The 21,657-nt window shown below is 40.9% G+C and overlaps 1 protein-coding gene across 3 annotated transcripts in view; it reads left to right on the forward strand.

Moving 5' to 3' along the window:
* The window catches only part of dock1 (dedicator of cytokinesis 1), a 667,847-nt gene that overhangs the window by 196,818 nt on the left and 449,372 nt on the right, over positions 1–21,657 (forward strand). For all 3 annotated transcript variants that reach the window (XM_078564873.1, XM_078564874.1, XM_078564875.1), the window contains 2 exons: positions 13,982–14,090; positions 16,440–16,510. In XM_078564873.1, coding sequence (XP_078420999.1) covers positions 13,982–14,090; positions 16,440–16,510 — 180 coding nt within the window. The remainder of the gene's footprint in view (positions 1–13,981; positions 14,091–16,439; positions 16,511–21,657) is intronic.

Below are 21,657 nucleotides of genomic sequence, written 5' to 3' on the forward strand. Positions count from 1 at the left end.
AGCCTTTTCTGTTTCAGTAAGATCACTTCTTATTCCTCTAAATTCTAAGGCGTATAGGCCCAACCTGCTTAACAATTCCTCATAAGACAGCCCCTTCATCCCAGTAATCAAACTAGTAAACCCAAGACCGATGGTTAACTAAGGTTAAACAGACGCAAGGAAGAAATATACTGCTAAGGATAAAGTGTTTTCTTGATTAATTATGCTCATTTGCCTCCTTTTTAAGTTTAAGTATATACCCTAAGATAATGGAAGGATGCTTGGGCGTAACTTGCCAACAGGAAAATGGACACAGCTCAGGTGCAGTTTTCAGGTTGTAACCAAGGAGGAAACTCCAGATAGTACACTTTAAATAAAATGAACCTATTGAATTGGCTGGTCACTCTGTGCCAATTGCATTTCACGGTAATGGGCAAAGTCTTATAATTTTACCCAACAAAAAGTACATTGGTAGGAATTGCTTACTTATTAGAAGTTTTGTCCAACTGCATGTTCAATATCCAGTCCTGGATGAGCTGCATTTCCCTTCAATTAAATATTGAGAAGTCCAAAGTAATTGTCTTTTGCCCCCACCACAAATTCCATTCCTTTGACCCAATTCCAACCCTCTCCCTGGCAGTTTGACTTAGATTGTTCACAGCCTTGGTGTTCCATTTGATCTCAAGTCAGGATGCGATCCTTTACCCTCTCCATTACAAAGATCACTTATTTTGGTCTACATGATGTTGTTCCTCCCCACCCCTCGCTCAGATCTGCTGCTGAAACCATCTATGCTTTTATATCACTAGACTTTATATTTTCAGTGCTGCCCTGGCCAAACGATAAGCCCAGAAACTACAGGTCAGTCAGTTTAACCTTGGTGGTGGGGAAGCTTTTAGAAATGATAACTTGGGACAAAATTAATAGTCATTTGGGCAAATGCAGATTAATTAAGGAAAGCCAGCATGGATTTGTTAAGGGCAAATCATGTTTCACTAACCTGCTGGAGTTTTTGATGAGATAACAGAGAGGTTGATGAAGGCAGTGCTATTGATGTGGTGTAGAACAGTGGTGAATGATTGTTTGTCGGTTTGAAGGAAGAGCCATAATGGAGTTCCCCAGGGATCAGTGTTAGGATAACTGCAGTTCCTGATATATATTAATGACTTAGACCTTGATGTACAGGGCACAATTTCAAAATTTGCGCATGATACAAAATTTGGAAGTATTATGAACCATGAGGGAAATAGTGTGGAACTTCAAAAGGACATAGGTTGGTGGAATTGACGGGCAAGTGGCAGATGAAATTTATTAGAGAGAAGCGTGTAGTGAATCACCTTGGTAGGAAGAATGCAGTGAGACAATAAAAAAATAAAAGGTACAATTCTAAAGGGATGCAAGAGCAAAAGGACCTGGGTGTACATGTACATAAATCATTGAAGGTGGCAGGACAGGTTGAGAGAGTGGTAAATAAAGCATACGACATCTTGGGATTTATCATTAGGAACATAGAGTACAAAAGCAAGGAAGTTATGTTAAATCTGTCTAAAACACTGGATATACCTCAATTGGAGTTTTGTGCCCAGTTCTAGGCACCACACTTTAGGAAGGATATGAAGAAATTGGAGAGGGTGTAGAAAAGATTCATGAGATTGGTTACAAGGATGAGGAACTTAAGTAGCATAGATAGATTGGAGAAGTTGGGACTATTCTTCTTGGAGAAGGCAAGATTGAGAAAAGCTTTGATAGAAATATTTAAAATCATGATAGGTCTGTATAGAGTAGATAGGGAGAAACTGTTCCCATTGGTTGAAGGATTGTGAACTAGAGGGCGTGCAGTAAATGGTTAGAATCTGGAATGTACTGCATGAGTGTGTGATGAAGGCAGGGTCAATTGAGCTTTCAAAAGGGAATGGATCATTATCTGAAAAGGGAAAAATTGTAGGGCTGCAGGGATAAGGCAGTGGAGAGGCACAAGGTGAACTGCTCTTTCAGAGGACCAGCAAAGACACGATGGGCACTTGAGAAGGCGATGGTGAGCCCCACTCCTTGAACAACTGCATTCTCTTTGGTGTAGGTACACCCACAGTGCTTTCTGTTGGGTGGTTTGATACAACTGAGGGCTTGCTACAATATTTCAGTGAGCAGTTAAGAGTCAACCACATTTTTAATTTGTTCACAGGATATGGGAGTTGCTGGCTAGGCTGGCATTTATTGCCCATCCCTAATTACCATGAGAAGGTGGCGGTGAGCTGCCTTTTTGAACCGTTGCAGTCGTTTAGTGTAGGTATACCCACACTGCTGTTAAGGAGGGAGTTCCAGAATTTTGACTCGGTGACAGTTCCAAGTCAGGGTGCTGCATGGCTTGGAGGGGAACTTGCAGGTGGTGGTGTTCCTATGCATCTGCTGCCTTTGTCCTGCTAGGTGGTAGAGGTTATGGGTTTGGAAGGTACTGTCGAAGGAGCCTTAGTGAGTTGCTGCAATGCGTCTTGTAGATGGTGCACACTGCTATTACTGTATGTTGGTGATGGAGGGAGCAAACATTTAAGGTGGTAAATTAGGTGCCAATTGAGTGGGCTGCTTTACCCTGGATTGATGAGATGCCAATCGAGTGGGCTGCTTTGTCCTGAATAGTGGTGGTGAAGCTGCACTCATCAGGCAAGTGGAGACTATTCCATCACACTCTTGACTTGTGCCTTGTAGATGGAGGACAGACTTTGGTGAGTCATGAGGTGAGTTACTCTGCACAGAATTCCCAGCCTCTGACCTGCTCTTGTAGCCACAGTATTTATATGGCTGGCCCGGGTTCGGTTTGTGGTCAGGATGTTGATAGTGGGGGATTCAAGTGATGGTGATGCCATTGAATGTCAAGGGTAGATGGTTAGATTCTCTCTTGCTGGAGATAGTCATTATCTGGCACTTGTGTGGCATGAGAAATGTTATTTACCACTTTCCATCCCAAGTCCCAATATTATCCGGTTCTTGCTGTGTATGAACATGGATGGCTTCAGTGTCTGAGGAATCACGAATGGTGCTGAATATTGTGCATTCATCCGCAAGCATCCCCAATGCTGACCTTATGATGGAGGGAACGTCATTGATGAAGCAGCTGAAGATTGTTGGGACAGGACCCTATCCTCAGGAACACCTGCAGCGATGTCCTGGGACAGAGGTGATTGACCTCCAACAACCACAACCATCTTCCTTTGTGCAAGGTATGACTCCCAGCTAGTGGAGAGTTTCCCCCCAATTCCCATTGACTCTAGTTTTGCTAGGGCTCCTTGATGCCATACTCGATCAAATGTGGCCTCGATGTCGAGGGCACTCACTCTCACCTTACCTCTTGAGCTCAGCTCTTGAGCTCAGCTCTTTAGTCCATATTTGGATCAAGGCTGTGATGAGGTCAGGAGCTGAGTGGCCTTGATGACACCCAAACTCAGCAATAATTCAGGTTATTGCTGAGTAAGTGCTGCTTAATAGCACTGTCAACGACATCTTCCATCACTTTGCTGATGATCAATAGTAGACTGATGGGACGGTAATTGGCTTGGTTGGATTTGTCCTGCCCCTTCTGGACAGGACATAGCTGGCCAGTTTTCCACATTGCTGGGTAGGTGCCAGTGTTGTAGCTGTACTGGAACAGTTTGGCTTGGGGTGCTGCTAGTTCTGAAGCACAAGTCTTCAGTACTATTTCCAGAATGTTGTCAGCGCCCATAGCCTTTGCAATATCTATCACCTTCAGCTGTTTCTTGATATCATGTGGAGTGATCAAATTGGCTAAGAACTGGCATCTGTGATGCTGGGGACCTCAGGAGAAGACCAGAATGGATCATCCACTTGGCACTTCTGGGTGAAGATTGCCCACTACCATTCACGACTGGATGTGGCAGGACTGCAGAACTTAGACCTGATCCATTGGTTGTGAGATCTCTTAGCTCTGTCTATCGCATGCTGCTTCCGCTGTTTGGCATACAAGTAGTCCTGTGTAGTAGCTTCAGGGTGACACCCCATTTTTAGGTACGCCTGGTGCTGCTCCTGGCATGCCCTCCTGCACACTTCAATGAACCAGGATTGATCCCCTGGTAATGGTAGAGTGGGGGATATGCTGGGCCATGAGGTTACAGATTCTGGTTGTATACAACTCTGCTGCTGATGATGGCCCACAGCGCCTCATGGATGCCCAGTTTTGAGTTGCTAGATCTGTTTGAAATCTATCCCATTTAGCACAGCAATAGTGCCACACAACATGATGGAGGATATGCCCAACATAAAGGTGGGACTTGGTCTCCATAAAGACTGTGCGATGGTCACCCTTACCATTGCTGTGTTGGACAAATGCACCTGCAGCAGATAGATGGTGAGGACGCGGTCAAGTAGATTTTTCCCTCTTGTTGGTTCCCTCACTACACCCACTCAGTTATGTCTTTTAACACTTGACCTGTAATGGTTCTACCATGCCACTATTGGAAGGACATTGAAGTCCCCCACCCAGAGTACATTCTGTGCCCTTGCCACCCTCAGTGCTTCTTCCAAGTGGTGTTCAACATGGAGGAGTGCTGATTCATCAGCTGATGGGGTTGGGGGTGGGTGCAGTAGGTAGGTCCTTGCCCATGCATGATCTGATGCTATGAGGCTTCATCCGGCCCAGAAGATTTCATGGGGCCCAGAGTCAATGTTGAGGACTCCCTGGGTGACTCCCAGGGCAGCTCCCTCCCGACTATATACCACTGTGCTGCCACCACTGATGGGTCTGTCCAGCCTGTGGGACAGGACATAATCTGGGATGGTGATGGTGGTGTGGGACATTGTCTTGAGGTAAGATTCTGTGAGTATGAATATGTCAGTCTGTTGCTTGACTTATCTGTGGGATATCTCTCCTAATTTTGGCACCAGGCACCATATGTTAGTAAGTAGGACTTTGCAGGGTTGACAGGGCTGGCTTTGCCGTTGTCATTTCTGGTGCCTAGGTCGATGCTGGCTGGTCTTTCCGGTTTCATTCCTTTTGTTCGACTTGTGGCGGTTTGGTATAGCTGAGTGGCTTGCCAGGCCATTTAAGAGTCAACCACATTACTGTAGGCCTGGAGTCACATGTAGGCCAGGCCAGGTAAGGATGGCAGATTTCCTTCCCCAAAGGACATTCATGAACCAGATGGGTTTTTATGACAGTTGACAATGGCTTTGTGGTCATGATTACTGAGACTAGCTTTTATTTCTAGATTTATTAAAATTAAAATTAAACTTTCACCAGCTGCCACGGTGGGATTTGAACCTTTGGGCCCACAGCATTAGCCTGGGCCTCTGGATTACCAATCCAGTGACATTAACATTATGCCACTGCCTCCCAGTAAGTCTTAGAAAAAGTTGTGGTGGCAAGTGCCTGTACCCCCTGCCTGTCCTTTGAGCGCCTCTTGACCGCACCCCTTGTCCAAATTCCTGGCCCATCCTTTGGGTGTCTTTTAAAGTGTTGTTCACCCTCCATCTGCGTGGAACCCCTTCTTAATCCCCTTTATATATAATCCAGAAACACTAAATTTCACTCACCCAATCATTTTCTTATACCTATTGTGCTATTGTCCAATTGGAGAAATGCCATGCACACAAGGTCCCTGTTTGCTCCGGTTGTGGTCTTTTGAAACCTTTGCATTGTTTGTTTTTGGCGTTAGAGTTGTTATCGGATGCAACTATGGCAGCATTATGTCTTTGGCCCAACCACCTTAGCTGCTTCATCAATGACCTTTCTTCCATCATAAAATCAGAACTGGGGATGTTCACTGATGATTGCACAATGTTGAGCACCATTCATGATTCCTGATATGCTGAAGCAGTCCGTGTCCAAATGTAGCAAGACCTGGACAATATCCAGGCTTGGGCTGACCAGTTGCAAGTAACATTCACACTACACAAGTGTCAGGTAATGACCATCTCCAACAAGAGAGAAACCTAACCATCGCCCCTTGACATTAAATGGCATTAGCATCGCTAAATCCCCCACTATCAACAACCTGGGGGTTACCATTGACCAGAAACTGCACTGGACTAGCCATATAAATACTGTGGCTTCAAGAGCAGGTCAGAGGCTAGGAATCCTGCGGCGAGTAACTCTCCCCCGATTCCCCAAAGCCTGTCCACCATCTGCAAGGAACAAGCCAGGAGCATGATGGCATTCTCTCCACTTGCCTGGATGAGTGCAGCTCCAATGACACTCGAAGCTTGACACCATCCAGTACAAAGCTGCCTTCTTGATTGGCACAAACATTCACTCCCTCCACCATTGGCAAACAGTGGCAGCAGTGTGTACCATCCAGAAGATGCACTTCAGGGACCCACCAAGGTTCTTTCAACAGCACCTTCCAAACCCATGATTGCTACTAAATAGAAGGACAGAGGCAGCAACTGAATGGGATCACCACCACCTGGAAGTTCCACTCCAAGCTACTCACCATCCTGAACTGGAAATATATCGCCATTCCTTCACCATCGCTGGGTCAAAATTCTGGTACTCGCTCCCTAATAACACTGTGTGTGTACCTACACTGCATGGACTACAGCAGTTTAAGAAGACAGCTCACCATCACCTTCTCAAGGGCAATTAGAGATGGGCAATAAATGCTGGCTTAGACAGCGATGCCCACATTCCATGAATGAATTAAATAAAACACAGACATATTTTTACACTGGAAATATATTTTGTGCCTTTGTTGTTTTCTTTTCCTGTTTTGAATCATGGCACAGCCTTCCATTTACTACTTATTGCTTTCCAATTGACGTGCTTACTCTTGATTCTTATGACATCGTAACGATCTCTGCTGCCCTATCCTTTCTTATTTATGCTGTTGTTCTAATTTAATTACCACGTTATCCATTACTTCTCTAATCTCCTACCATTACTTCCCTGCTGTCATCTGCATCTGTCAGGCAAAACCACACATATATATGTATATAGATATTTTTGAGATTACAGCGTAATCTCAGGGTAATACATGTTCTAATTAAGCATTTGTTCAAAAAGTAATTAGTGGATACATTGGAGGACTGCTAGATACTCTTAAGTGTGATTTTTCTTTTGTACACAAGTGAAAGGACGCTGTCAGTGCAATACTTATTACATTCTTGGTATGTGATTGGTAAGATTATTGGATACAATTTTATCTCATGATAAAGAATTGGAAGTTGAATGTAAAATGTAAACTTCCTGGATTATCCTTGATATCTTTATCTTTCATGTGATCTGCCTGCTGCTTGCTCGTAATGAGGCTATATTTGCACAAATCATTGAAGGTAATAGGTTGAGAAAGTGGGTAATAAAGCATACGGGCTCCTGAACTTTATAAATAGGGACATAGAGTATAAAAGCAAGGAAACTATGATAAACCTGTAGAAAACACTGGTTTGGCCTCAACTGGTAAATTGTGTCCATTTCTGGGCACCACATTTTAGGAAGGGTGTGAAGGCATCAGATAGGGTACAGAAAAGATTCATGGGAACGGTTCCAGGGATGAGGAACTTCCGTTGTGTGGATTGATTCGAGAAGCTTGGACTGCTCTCCTTGGAGAAGAGAAGATTAGAGGAGATTTGATAGAGATGCTCAAAACATGAGAAGCCTGGACAGAGTAGATGGAGAGAAATTGTTGCTGTTAGCAGAAGGATTGAGAACCAGGCTGCACTGTTCTAAGGAATAACTACAACATGAGGTAAAACATTTCTGTGCTGCGAGTTCTGGAATGCACTGCCTGATAGTGTGGTGGAGGTAGATTCAATCAAGGCTTTCAAAAGAGAATTGGAGGTAAAATTTACCTCCTCAGCTAGTGGGAACAGATGAGTTGCTCTTGCAGAGAGCTGGCATGGCCAAGATGAGCTGAATAGCATCCTTTGGTGCTGCAACCATTCTATGATTCTATGTCTGCTTTAGAACCAAGTTAGGTTATTTTAGAAATTGTATATTTCTTGTTTGAGTAGCAAATAACAACATTGGAAAATTTGATTTTTTTGGAATAAATCTTAATTGTATTATGTATGTGACTTATTTTGGGCTTTGTACTTTTACGTGTTCTGGTATGCATATCAAGGGATCTACATAGGATTACATTTTGTTTGTTTAAACTCCCTGATTTTCAATGTGGCCTTGTTCTCCTGTTCAATCTTTTTCATCTTCCCAAAGTTTATCCCTCTTGGGCTATTTACTCCTGTTTGGGTACATTTCCATGCCTACCAGAAGCTCATCAGAGTGTCATCCAAGTGGCTATCTTTCAAATGAAGGGCAAATGACTTGGCTGAGTACACAGTCCTGGCAATTGCCACATATGCTGCTGTAATGCAATTTTCTGTTCAAATACTGCAATGTTGCAGAAGAAATCTGGCAACATTGAAAATATTAGTTTTTGTACAGGTTGAGTAATAAATCACTTTCTGCAACTTATCATTTGCCCCACTCATGAGCCCAAACAGGGTGTGTTGTTCAACCAATCACGTACATCAGAGATGAGCTTGATCCTCTCCTCAACTGCCGTCTAAGGAAATTATTGGAATACTGATCAGAATTTGGTGCTTCAGCTTATTTTTTTGCTTTTTTTCTCTTGCTCCCTATCCCATGGAAGTTATTTGTTTTATTTCTTTCATCACTCTGGGTGAGATCAGATACGTCAGATCTTGGGCCTTCTTAGTATGACTCAGTATCATAACAGCTGCTACATTTGTCTGTCTAGGCATCAGGGGAACCTAGAATGTAGATTTTAATTGTAATAGATATAATCTTTTGGCATGCCACCAATATCATCATTTCTGAAATGCATTTAAGGAAAGGCATGCACTGCTGCTTTTAGTTTCAGGAGTGCAATTGATGTGTAATATATTTGTTTTCATTAGGGTTGAAGATTGCCCAAAGTTTTATATTGATTAAACTATATCCATCATATTGTTTATTGTTATGTTTTGTATTTTATCAATTATAACAAGCTTGCATTTGTAATTTTCCATATAAGTCAAGCTGACAGTTATTTACACTTCAGAAGATGTTCATTTCTCTCCTTCCTCTTCTAATGCATTTAAGCATAGTCAAAATGTGACAGCTTATGCTTTTTTTAACCATGGTATAATACTTTAATATTTGATGCACAGTGCCATTCTACTATGTATTTTAAATAGCATAATATCTAATGTGTGATCCATATAAGTATATTAACATTTTTCCTATTATTACCATTCTGGCTTAAAACTAATAAGTTGCATGAGTATATAGTTGGCATTCTTAAAATTAAAATACAGAAAAGTTCCTGAAGGTACAATTTCCAGCTATGATTTTGTTATGATCCTGTTGGGGATTGTTAACGTTTAAAAGAGAAATCCGAATACCGAGTAATTAACTGACAGAACTACGCCACAAGGTTTCATGATTTTTAAACACAAACAAACTTTATTGTATATAAAAATTAAACAAAGCAAGCACTATTAACACTAGCTTATAACTACTTATGCTATGAACTCAATTCTACTTTTTACTTTTCCCAAGAGTTCCCTTATACATTACAAAAATCTTGAAGGTTCACTTATTTTCCTATAACCAACACAAAGGTATGCCACAGTTCTTCAGAATTCACTCTAATTCTGCTTAGTGTGTGAGGGAATCTATATTTTTAAATTTAATCTGTATGTTTTGAGGCAGACCCTACCTAAAAACAGAAGCTGGACTGAAAATGAAATTGAAAGGGAAGCAGAAAAGATAAACCTAGAAATGAAACTGAACTTCCCACTTTCTAAGGAAACCAAAAACAAACTGAGGCTGATTGAAACGGAAACCTTGTTGAAAGATATAAAAGGCCACCGAGCAATCCAAGCTGAGCAATACCAGTTGTTGAGTCCACTGAAGCAGAACAAACAAGCTGAAGAACACTCAGGAAGAGGAGACTAGATCCAGAGGCTAAGATAGGTAAAGAGAATAAGTTGCTGCAGCTGTTTCTGTTACTTGCAAGATAACAGTGGTGGATCTATGCCATCCAGACCAAGTTGAGCAGGTTCTGCAGATGTGGGCCATTTGTGGTGAAGACTATGCGCGTCGAACTAGGTTTGGCTATGCGTTACTGTCGGCTGAGGATCGCACTAGCTCATAGAAGGAAAAGCTGAAATTTCATGTGAGGAAGACTGAATTTTAAGGATTCTGTAACTGAGTATGGTCACCAAAATCTGATTGGACTGCTGAGCCAATTTGTAAGATCTGCCTCAGTTGTGTCTGCCATTTAATTTGCAATTAGCTTCTATTTGACCACAATTTGTCTGTTATTTCATGTTTAACTCATATTAATTCTGTATGTTAGAGCCTAGAATATATAGTATTTAGTGGTTGCTTTGTTGACTCTTGTATAGCAAATGTTCTTTTGTTTAAAACTGTGGAATCTTGTGACTTCATTCCCTAAGTAAATAACCAGGACTTTGGATCTCATCTACTAAAAAAGAATTACTGATCCGTACCGAGATCACAAGTGTTCCAGCTATCCCCGTGGAAAGATTCTACGGGGGTTGTAACATTAGTTTTTTTGGTACATGACTCTCCACCTTATCATTACAGATCTCACGACAGTGGAAGCCCCAGCTCTCTATTTGGGTTGCCAACAAAAATACCCAACTGCTTCCCGCAGCTTTCCAAGCTAACTCTGCTGCCTGCCTGTGAGGGCCACTGTGGATTTCTTCCACTAGTTGCAAGCTAGAGCAAATCTTCCAGCTGCTGTTACATCACAAAATCCAAACTGAGCTGGAGCCCCACCCACATTCCACATGGTGAACAATGAAGTTAGTGTTTTCTCTGCTTGCAGTGCAGGCCTAACTTACTAACATTTATTTTCTTTGGCCCAGTGAGCAGCAGCCTAAACCTAGGCCAAAACTGCAACTGCCTGTCTGTTCCCAAACTTGTCTCTGTCAGCAAATGCATGCAGATAAATTAAACAAAAGAACATTTTCATCAAGGCTCCACCCCGAATCACTGTCTCTATGGCAATGTCGCAAGCTTTGGAATCATTCAAACAGAAATGCAAATAGATTATTTTACCTTCAGCACAATTCTTTGATTCTGTGACACATATGAATAATTTCTATCTCCGATTGCATTTTCGACCCTCTTTCTCAGAATTTATAGCTTTTAGCTTCTCTCATAGAGGTAGCATTAGATACCCTGTCTCTACTAAGAGTTCCAAAAATGGGTCACCCATTGTTTAAGTTTTATTCACTATTGGCTCTAACCTGTAAGATAAACACAGATCAGCTTTTAACTGTAATTAACTTCAAGCCTGTATGAATTGCATTTACTTCAGATTTGCTTATCCGTTTTTTAATCAGATGTCCTCATTTATCTATAGTTAACTTCTGGTTTTAGGAATTAAAGATTAATATTCTAAAACATATGAATTATGAACTAAATTTTCACAACACTTTGGGAAGTTTTCCTGCAACTGGAAGTATTCATTGTGCTGTTCTGTAAATTTCAAATAGCAATTGCATATGTAGATCTAAATTTACTGGAAGATCTCTCATTGGGAATTGGGATTCATGAGGAGAATGATATGCTAAGACATGGAAATGGATCACGGATGCATATCTGCTCTGAAGGAATTTGAAAGAAAATATAAATGAAAAAATTAAAGCAATTACACAATGCACAATAACATATTTATGAATTGCCTTTTGCATCTTTCACTGCTTTCATTAAAGTTGGTCCTTTAAAACATTAGCCCCTCCTAAGTGGTTGGGCTTGGGTTTCATATTTTTGCTCAGAGCTCTGTTGCTAGCTTAATCTAGATTATGTAGCCTGAGCGTATGGAGTGCACTTAATTTCTTAGGAACATCGCAACCATTCAGTAGTTGAACTGCTGATTTTGTTTTTGTCATTTTAGGCAGTTTCTGATTGTCTCTTGTTTTAATTACATGAAGAAAAATTAACAAACGACTTTTCAAAAGCTTCATTCATTTAATGTTCATGTAAAAGCAAAATACTACAGATGCTGGAAATATGAAGTAGAAACAAAGGGCGGGATTTTCCAGCCCCGCCCACTGTCGGGATCGTCTGGTCCCTCCGAAAGCCAATGCACTTTTGGCTGGGCTGCTGCAACTCCTGCGACTGGTCCCGCAAATCCCAGCCAAAAAGTGCTGGAAATACTCAGCAGCTGAGGCAGCATCTGTGAAATGAGAAACAAAGATTGACCATTCATCAGAATTTCATATCAAGTGTTTTCTAAACGGAGAGAAATAAGAGTATACTGATAGGACACCTGTTTTATGTTTTGTAAGCTTCATGAATGCATTAAGCTGAGTGTCTTCCCTCACTCTAATTTGAGTTAATTTATAAAGGAAACAAGCAATTTTAACCTTGAAGCAAGCCACCTTTAATTTTTATCTGATTATTAACAGTTATGTCAATAGTTAGAGCTAGTTGGTTCTAACTAGTAGCATTTGTGAGATACAGAGGGAGGGACAGAAGTATCTTTACTCATTTTGATTTGAGCTCATTTTTCAACTTGCCACTCCTGTTCATTCTAGTTAAAATGTTTGCAATTTCTTACACCTGTATATGTGAAGGAGATAGACAGGGATAGGCACAGAGTTAAAGTTTACCTTGTTGTAAATTCAGTTTTAACGGTGATAAGAGGTAACAATGAATCACTTATAGGTCAAGAAAATGACTTGCCAGTCATTTTCATTTACATGGAGTAACAGAGAATGTTGTGGAGTTCAATCCCTAAAACATCAAGAAAATTTCCAGAATACCATTTAATTAAAATAGAATTTCACTTGGCAGCTATTATTCCCAGAAAGTATCCCTTTCGTTATAAAATTGTGAATCCTCTGATTCACTGTGAGCCAAACTTGGTATCATGTTATCTATATGATCCATCCGTCGCTTTTTCCAAGTGCTAGTTTTTAGCTCCCCCATTCTCTCAAAGCACCAGGTTTCATATCTTTTCTCCCTCTCAAGTGTAACAATGGCCATGTGCCTCTGAGGATTACAAATATGCTAAGAGATATGACTTTCTGCAGCCTAAGTGTATTTTCTAGAGGATGTAAATTCACAGCACAAAATAACTTATAATTTGGCATTAACTGCTCTTTATATCTTTGGCAATGACATTCCTTATTTTAAACATAAATAAAAGCAAAAAGAGAGTCTCATCTGCCTCACTTATGATGGGTCCTACTGTCTGTTATTATTTCATTCCTATACTAAAACTACATTGATTTTCAAAATGCCAATTGGTTGCTAACATACAAGAAGACATCCCAGAATTTGTACTAATAATCATCATTTACAAATAGGAAATGGAAGATAAAAAATCTGCTATAACACACGCAATCACTGAAACCCAATCTTTATTGAACAATGTATTGCAGGATTAAGCCTGAGTTTTTAGTAAAGACTCATCATTTTTAATGTTTTGTTCAATCTGCAATTTGAAAGTACACCATTAATTCATAATTATATGTACTTTAGCCTGAGTGGAACAGATCATAATTCCATTTTTTGATAACAGTATGAAGAGGTTCCTTTCTTTCAGTAAGTATTTACATCAGCAGCCTACAGTCTTTGCCATCATAAGCCAAGACTTCTTGGTGGAATACTTCAGTTTACAATTCTTATTTATATACAGAACATATAACAAGAATTTGTATTCAATTCCGACGTATCGAAAATGCTGTTCCTTATCCATGGAAATCTATTTTCATCAATTGTACAAGATTTATCTGATATACTCATCTTACATGACCACATGTACATAATCTTTTACCATTGTTATTGGAAAAGGGCAGGGCTTAGAATAGAATGGCATTCTAGAAGTCAATTTTATAATTCAATTTGTTTTAACAGTGTGTCTTGCACTATGCATTTATAAGAGTTTTGGTGAATTCATCATTCAATATTTATAAGTAGGAGACAAATTAATTCATCAAGTATAGTTATTTTTTTCTTTTCAAATTTTAACTGAATTGTAAGACATTGATCAGATATGTTTCTGTTTTCTTTAAGATTATATGAAGATAAAGGAGAAAGTGACTTTATGGATTCCTTGAGACAGCTCTTCAAGTCAATCAATGACATGATGAGCAGCACTTCAGATCAAACAGTGATAGTTAAGGTAAAACTTGCAAATTTAAAATAATGAAAGCTTCTTCATCTATGCTTAAACCAGGTTTGTATTTGGGTGTGCATAACTTAAGATTGTTTCAAAAAACTCATGCAGAGTAGAAACCTGTAAAATATTTTAACTTGTTTATTTATGTGTTAGTTTTATAAATTTATATAATATATTTTTTATTTTATATTTCATATATGTTTGTTTATATTATGTGTATTGTTATGATCCCCATAGAAATCAATAACTTTTAAAAGCGATATGAGTTACCCAGCAGCTGACAAAGAGCTGCAGGATAAGATACCATGTTTTAAGACTTTGGCTGCAACAAACAAACTAAAATTAATAGGGACTAAACATTACTTAACAGACAACTTATACAGAAAACTAAACAAATGTTACTTCCCCATTAACAAACTAACCCAATCAAAATACTTTACGCACACTTCCAGCAAATGTGTAGCCTTGAAGATTAAACCCCAAACTCCTCCCAGCATCCAGCAGGTTCTCCTCTCCCTGCCACAGCGTTTCAAGTCTTCCTGTGTCCTTTAAACATCATTTCACCCAGTCTTCTGAGTATCCCCAACCCGACTTCCAGCAGCAAGGCCCACACTGTTGACTCCTTGTTCCTTAGATTTCCACAAGTCCTATCCCTTCGAATAGAGAACCAGTTCCCACCAGCATCCTGTTTGGGGGTTAGTGAAAAATATTGTCTTTTCCTCTGCTTTCACAACAGCAGCTGTTTCTGTCTCCCTCTTTGGGTGTCTCAGTCTGTATGTGTTTATCCAGAAAACTAGTTGCCCTGCTTTTGTGTCAAGGTTTGAAAACCTGTCATTTGATTTTCTATAGGTTCTGGTTACAAATCACATGGGCCTGTCTCTGTGCAGACGTAGTATAATCACACCATCTCCCATTTATAAAATTGTTTTACCTTAAAGGAGATACTTCACACAACCGTCTTCTAAAGTTTTACATTCACAACAATGTTTTTAAAATACACAAATGTATGCACATGTATATATTTATATCCATACATATTTATATATTATGAAAAGCAATTTTGTGCAATAATTATGCCAAATTGGCCCACAAGTCTTTTTTCCTGCAGTAAATTTCTGTCATGAGAAAGTAGTGAAAGGACAATTGGAAAGAATTGTTTGAGACATCAGCACAAATCCCCTTGGTCTACATGTGAAATAAATCAAATCAGTTTCAGAAAGCAAGAGTGAAAAAGGAGACAATGGCCCAGGTTTTTCAAACAGTGGTGAAGTGACGCTGCTCGCCACTGAACTTGAAAAATTGCTGTCTGCAATAGGTCTACCAGGCTAAGCACCAAAAAATTCTTACAATAGCAAACTAGGGATAATCCTTCATTTAATATTTTTAGAGAAAGCAAAATAAAATTGGACCATACACACGGGTTTAAGGTAGAAGCTAAACTATCATAAATTTTAAATAACAATTTGTTATTTAAAAAATCTTTTTTTAAAAAATCATAATGGAGAAATTTGATATTCCACAATTCTAGAATTGCTTTTACATGTCCAGGGAGGCTTTTCAGTAATTATAACTTCTTATGCAGTTTAAAAAAAAACAGCTTTCAACAAGATGTAACTTTTTCAAAGATTTGAAGAGCAAGACTAATAGTGCAAAAGTGGAAGTTCATGTCAAATTAAGTAATTCCCAAGACCCCCACTTTCGGGGACTTCAGCAAAATCAACTTCTGGAGTTCCGCATTTAACTGCACATGTGTGGGTACCAGAAATTGTTGTCATTTTCACAGTTGCAATGGTGATGAATGCTGACAGTTTCATCATAATTGCAGCTGTAAAATCTAGGCCAAAGTCTATTACTTAGTTGTTTCTAAGCTCTCCCAGACACTTTCTCCCTTAGGAACAGGGACCTTAAATAAGGAATACATTCATTTGAGCCCTGAAGGATTCCCCAACCCCTGCCTTTCTTTCACCTCCCACTGTAGCTCTATAACACTCCCACTGTAGCTCTATAACAGTTCTGGCTCTCATGTTAACAGAGATTGAGATTCTGCTCACATCCAATGAACTCTAGCAATGTTCAGTATTTCAGATATTTAGGTCTATATTGCATCAATACCTGCTCTCAGTGGACAATCCTTTCTCTTATGAAATATTTTGAGAGTTGATTTTAAAAAAAATCTCATTAATGTTTTTTGCTCCAGAAGAACAGCAAAAGAACAAGTAGCTGTAATTTTTCAAGAATTTTGGTCATTTTTTTTTAAACAATTGCTTTTGCAAAAAAAATGGCCTTTTCCAAAAAAGGGTGTCATTTCTTTTCAGAGCTGAGCTGATCTTATCTTATCTATGGTGTTTACAGGGGGCAGCTTTGAAATACCTACCAACAATTGTCAATGATGTGAAGCTGGTATTTGATCCCAAGGAACTTAGGTAAGGAGTGGGTTGCCCCGATGCATTTTTAATTACCCAAGTATTTTTTCTTTTATTAAATGCAATATAAGTTGTAACTGTTAGGGATTGTCAGTTATGTTTTAGAGTTTCGCCATGCCAGGTCCATTAGTGAACCAGTTTGTTGGTCATTCATTAACAGGGCCTGGAGTACAGTGAGCCTCACTGGTCCAGATTTTGAATGGCTGAGCCTGTCACAGTCCTCAAAACAGGATTGCACTTCTTTGCTGCACTTATTGCAGCAGGACATCCAAGGTGTAGTCCTAATATAAAGTGAGTGTATTCTGCTTTCAATTCTCCTTATCGGAATTTCTCTTATCAACCAAAAAGCTGTTTAGAGTTATTGCCCCACCTGATTTTCTCTCCCGAAGCCTATCATGCTGCTGGCCAGTCTTCCTGCACATAGAGAATGGGGAGTTATTATCTTATTAGATATGGACCGTGGGTGGATGCTTTGTAGATTTTGTCAGCATCACAAAATGGGGGATTATGTCTTTTCTTGGTTTTGCGCTGAGATTCTTTGTGACTGATGTATATCGAGATAAATTGTTCTTTCTGTGGTCAAGCTGCCTGACTGATATGGCATGAAATTTGGATCTGTAGCACTGCTGAAAGCTGCTCTGTGGAAGACGATTGCCCTCCTGTGGAAGTGTGCGATGTTTTGCCAACCACTTACAGTGACCCGTGCAGCAGACTCTCTTGAGAAGGATGCTCACATGGGCAGCCCCTGTGAAGTATCTGGATGTTATGCATAAGTCCTGAGTGTCAGGGAGTGTTGCTGGGTGTGTGATAGGGGTGTGGTGCATTGAACAATATGAGAGGCTGATGGATAGGAGATGTCATGTGAAGATGCATTCACTGACCTTGACCACCCCACAAGGCCATCAGACTTCTAGTGCTCTTTTGTCAAGCCCTTTGGTCCATGCATCAGCAGTTGACCTCCCTGGCCACCTGCCCTCAATCCCTTTTGAGGGTTATTTCTGGAGCCTCCTGGCCCCCACAGAACCAGGGCACCTCCCTTCCTGTCCGCTTGCACCACTAAGGCCTCCAATATCGTCACCTTGACCCTGGAGCTCTCTCTTTCCTTTTGTGGTCCATTTTCCTTGTTTAGAATTGCAACAGCAATATTCAGCAGCAGCGTCCTGCAATTTAGTGCAGCTTCCCTCTAAGAGGGACAGACTGCTTTCAAGAATAGAGGCTGGGTACATGCTATTGACGCGTGCTGTTTGGCTTCTTGCCGAACGCAGAGGCAGCCATCAGTGTGGCAGATGCTCGGCTGTACTGTACAGTAAGGTAAATGAGGCAACAGCACCAAATTTGCATACTACCTGCCTTCACCTGAATGAGCATGGGTGGGTCATAAATTGAAGCCCCCATGCCAGAAAAATATTGCGGATGAATTTGTAACCCATAGTTCCTTAATGATGTGCCTTTTCATTGCTGTACCCTCTACTAATTCTCAGAAATCTTCTGATCCATCCATAGAAGATGTTCCATTTGCATATAGTCCTGCATGGAATCTATATTTTACGGAGATGTGTATGCTGGTACTTGTTGGCTGAAATAGTAATTGCCAATTTATCATATGGAGAAGAAAGTGTTGTCAAGTTTGGAAGCTTTGAGAAGAAATGTTACACTCTATTTGTGAAACTGTCCATTTCATAAATTGGCCAGTCAAAATGCCCATTTCTTGAAATGGGCAGCCTACCTGCACAGTTCATGAAACTGGCAGTTTGACCACGTGGTTCATGAAATGGGCTTTGGGAAACTTGCCGAGTTCATGAAATGGCCAACTTTTAGGAACAAAAAATAAAATTTCATTCACAAATGTATAACCTGCTTAATTTACATTCACTGTCCTCTTATGTTTCATCTAATATTATACCCAAACCATTCAGATATAGCTTACATTCATCAATGATTGCAAATGGCAAAAACAAATAAAGAAACAATTCATACTTGCATAATGTGCCTTTATTCAATATACATTTCAGATTCATTGTGACATCCAAACATTTCAAATTCATTGGCTTATGTTCTTGTTATATTTCATTTGGGATCACACCCAAACCACTCAGCTTATATGTCAAAACAAAAACAGAATTACCTGGAAAAACTCAGCAGGTCTGGCAGCATTGGCGGAGAAGAATAAAGTTGACGTTTCGAGTCCTCATGACCCTTCAACAGAACTGAGTAAAATTAAGAGAGGGGTGAAATATAAGCTGGTTTAAGATGGGGGAGGGGGGGGAGAGAAATGGGAGCTGGGGGTGGGGGGGGTGGGGGTGGGTGGTTGTAGGGACAAGCAAGCAGTGATAGCAGCAGATAATCAAAAGATGTCACAGACAAAAGATCAAAGAGGTGTTGAAGGTGATGATATTATCTAAGAGAATGTGCTAATTAAGAATGGATGGCAGGACACACAAGGTACAGCTCACCGTCCAAGGGCCCAAACACTCCTTTCAAGTGAAGCAGCATTTCACTTGCATTTCCCCCAACTAAGTCTACTGCATTCGTTGCTCCCAATGCGGTCTCCTCTACATTGGAGAGACCAAACGCAAACTGGGCGACCGCTTTGCAGAACACCTGCAGTCTGTCCGCAAGAATGACCCAAACCTTCCTGTCGCTTGCCATTTTAACACTCCAACCTGCTCTCTTGCCCACATGTCTGTCCTTGGCTTGCTGCATTGTTCCAGTGAAGCTCAATGCAAACTGGAGGAACAGCACCTCATCTTCCGACTAGGCACTTTACAGCCTTCCAGACTGAATATTGAATTCAACAACTTTAGATCTTGAACTCCCTCCTCCATCCCCACCCTCTTTCCGTTTCTTCCCTCTTCCTTTTGTTTTTTCCAATAATTTATATAGATTTTTCTTTTCCCACCTATTTCCATTATTTTTAAATTTATACCTTTTATGCCCTGTTAGTCTTATTTCACCCCACCCCTACTAGAGCTGTACCTTGTGTGTCCTGCCATCCATTCTTAATTAGCACATTCTCTTAGATAATATCACCACCTTCAACACCTCTTTGATCTTTTGTCTGTGACATCTTTTGACTATCTGCTGCTATCACTGCTTGCTTGTCCCTACAACCACCCCCCACCCCCCAACTTCTCTCCCCCCACCCCCCCACCTTAAACCAGCTTATATTTCACCCCTCTCCTAATTTTACTCAGTTCTGTTGAAGGGTCATGAGGACTCGAAACGTCAACTTTATTCTTCTCCGCCGATGCTGCCAGACCTGCTGAGTTTTTCCAGGTAATTCTGTTTTTGTTTTGGATTTCCAGCATCCGCAGTTTTTTGTTTTTATCAGCTTATATGTCAATGTTTACAAAAACAGCATAGATACAATTCACTCATATTTAACATGCCAGCACTGGTCAACTTTTTCACAGGACTTGTGGCTGTGACAGACACTGTTGCAGTGGAGATCTGCTTTCAAGCAGGAACATCATCTTGATAAACAGTTACTCCTGCAGTGACATCCCTGGAAGCCTTTCACACCACAAACACTTTGAGTACGTACTATCTCACGAAGACTGAATTGTTCTTGTGGAATGCCTTCTGCACTGAGTCCACTGTACTGCACAAATTCAAACTGATTCCTAGCAAGTTTGCCTTTCACAATCGTCTTAGCTGTTCCAATGGTGTAGCCAGTCCCATCTGCTGCCAGCATTATAGCTATAAAATTTGGTGGGTCACCTTTACAGTGGTCAAATGCTGTCACTGGGACAGCCGTTGTCTTCACTGGGCGTTGCTTCCAACACCAACTGACCGAAGTGACCTTGTGCTGCATGCCATCATCTGCTTGGTTTGCTGTGTAACGCCCTGGTGTACCACCTTCCTGCACATCTGACAGGATGAAGTTCTTCATCAGATTTAGGGCCATCTGTAGTGGATGATCCAGAGGCCTGCTCAGGGTCATTCATGGAGATTGGTGCCTGGGCTGTCTCACGATCGTCCATGTTAAACGATCCTGGGAGTCACTCAGGATCTTTCATGTTGGATGGTGCAGGGGCCAACTCAGGTCATCTATGGTGGATGGCTCTGGTACTCGCTCAGGATCTTCCATGTTGGATGGCCCAGGAGCTGACTTGAAGTCATCTGTGGTGGATGCTTCTGGCGCCAGCTCAGAATCAGGATTTTCCATGTTCTCCTCAAGAAGTCTTTCCAGTACTCCTTCAATAGCTGTGGAGATTCTGTTGAGGAGCTCATCTGGCAACTTTGGTCTGAGGCCGCACTGTGGTTTGTTTCCAGTGAGTGCTTGGTAAGGAGTCATCTTTATAGCCTCATGGTAACTGCTGGTCATTGCCCACTGAACAAAACAGACACCGTAGCTCCACTGAGCACAGTTGTTGTCATGCATCCAGGCTATTAACTTCACCTTCATATCGCCATTATTGGGTTCCACAGGGTCTTGACTCTGGGGATGCCTGGGATGCCCGTTGACCAACACCAGTTCTTTGCAGAGTATTGCCAGCTCGTGGATGAGCTGTGCGGTGAACTCCCTTCTGTTAGCTGACTGAAGAATATGTGGAGCTCTGATGTCTAGAAATATGAGAAGCAGCTCATGGGCAACCTCAGCTGCTGTCCTGGATTTCAGAGAGCGAATGACATGGAACTTGGTCAGGTACTCCATGTAATGCAGTATGAAATCATAACATCCATCCTTCATAGCCTGCATGTCAACCAGGTTTACTTGCCCATGTTCATTCAAGTTGTTGACGGACAGAAGTCTCACAATGAGTCCTGTAACTGCCTCCTGCTTGCAGTGCTTTTCTATGCATGTCTCACAGTGACTGAGGTACTGTCGTTTGAGAGATGTGGGATGTTTGCATACTTTTTACAAAGTTTCTTGTGAGTCGTCTTTTCACCACCTTGGCCAGTTCAATGTGGGCCTGTCGCATGATGTCTGGGACTGCTTCCTTGGTAGCCATGTACTTACCATTGCTCTTGGCAACCTTGTCCAACCACCTAGAGATGTAAGCATGAAAATTTTCAGGATGTGATAATCATCTCTTGGGAATTTCTGTCCAGTTTTCCCACTTTTGAGGATAGCAATAACCTTCCATCCATATTCAGAACAAAGGAAAGATGAACTTGTCACCAATGAACTGTTAAGTGTTACT

Source organism: Cetorhinus maximus, chromosome 20, assembly GCF_964194155.1.
Source record: "Cetorhinus maximus chromosome 20, sCetMax3.hap1.1, whole genome shotgun sequence".
NCBI classification, from domain to species: Eukaryota; Metazoa; Chordata; class Chondrichthyes; order Lamniformes; family Cetorhinidae; genus Cetorhinus; species Cetorhinus maximus.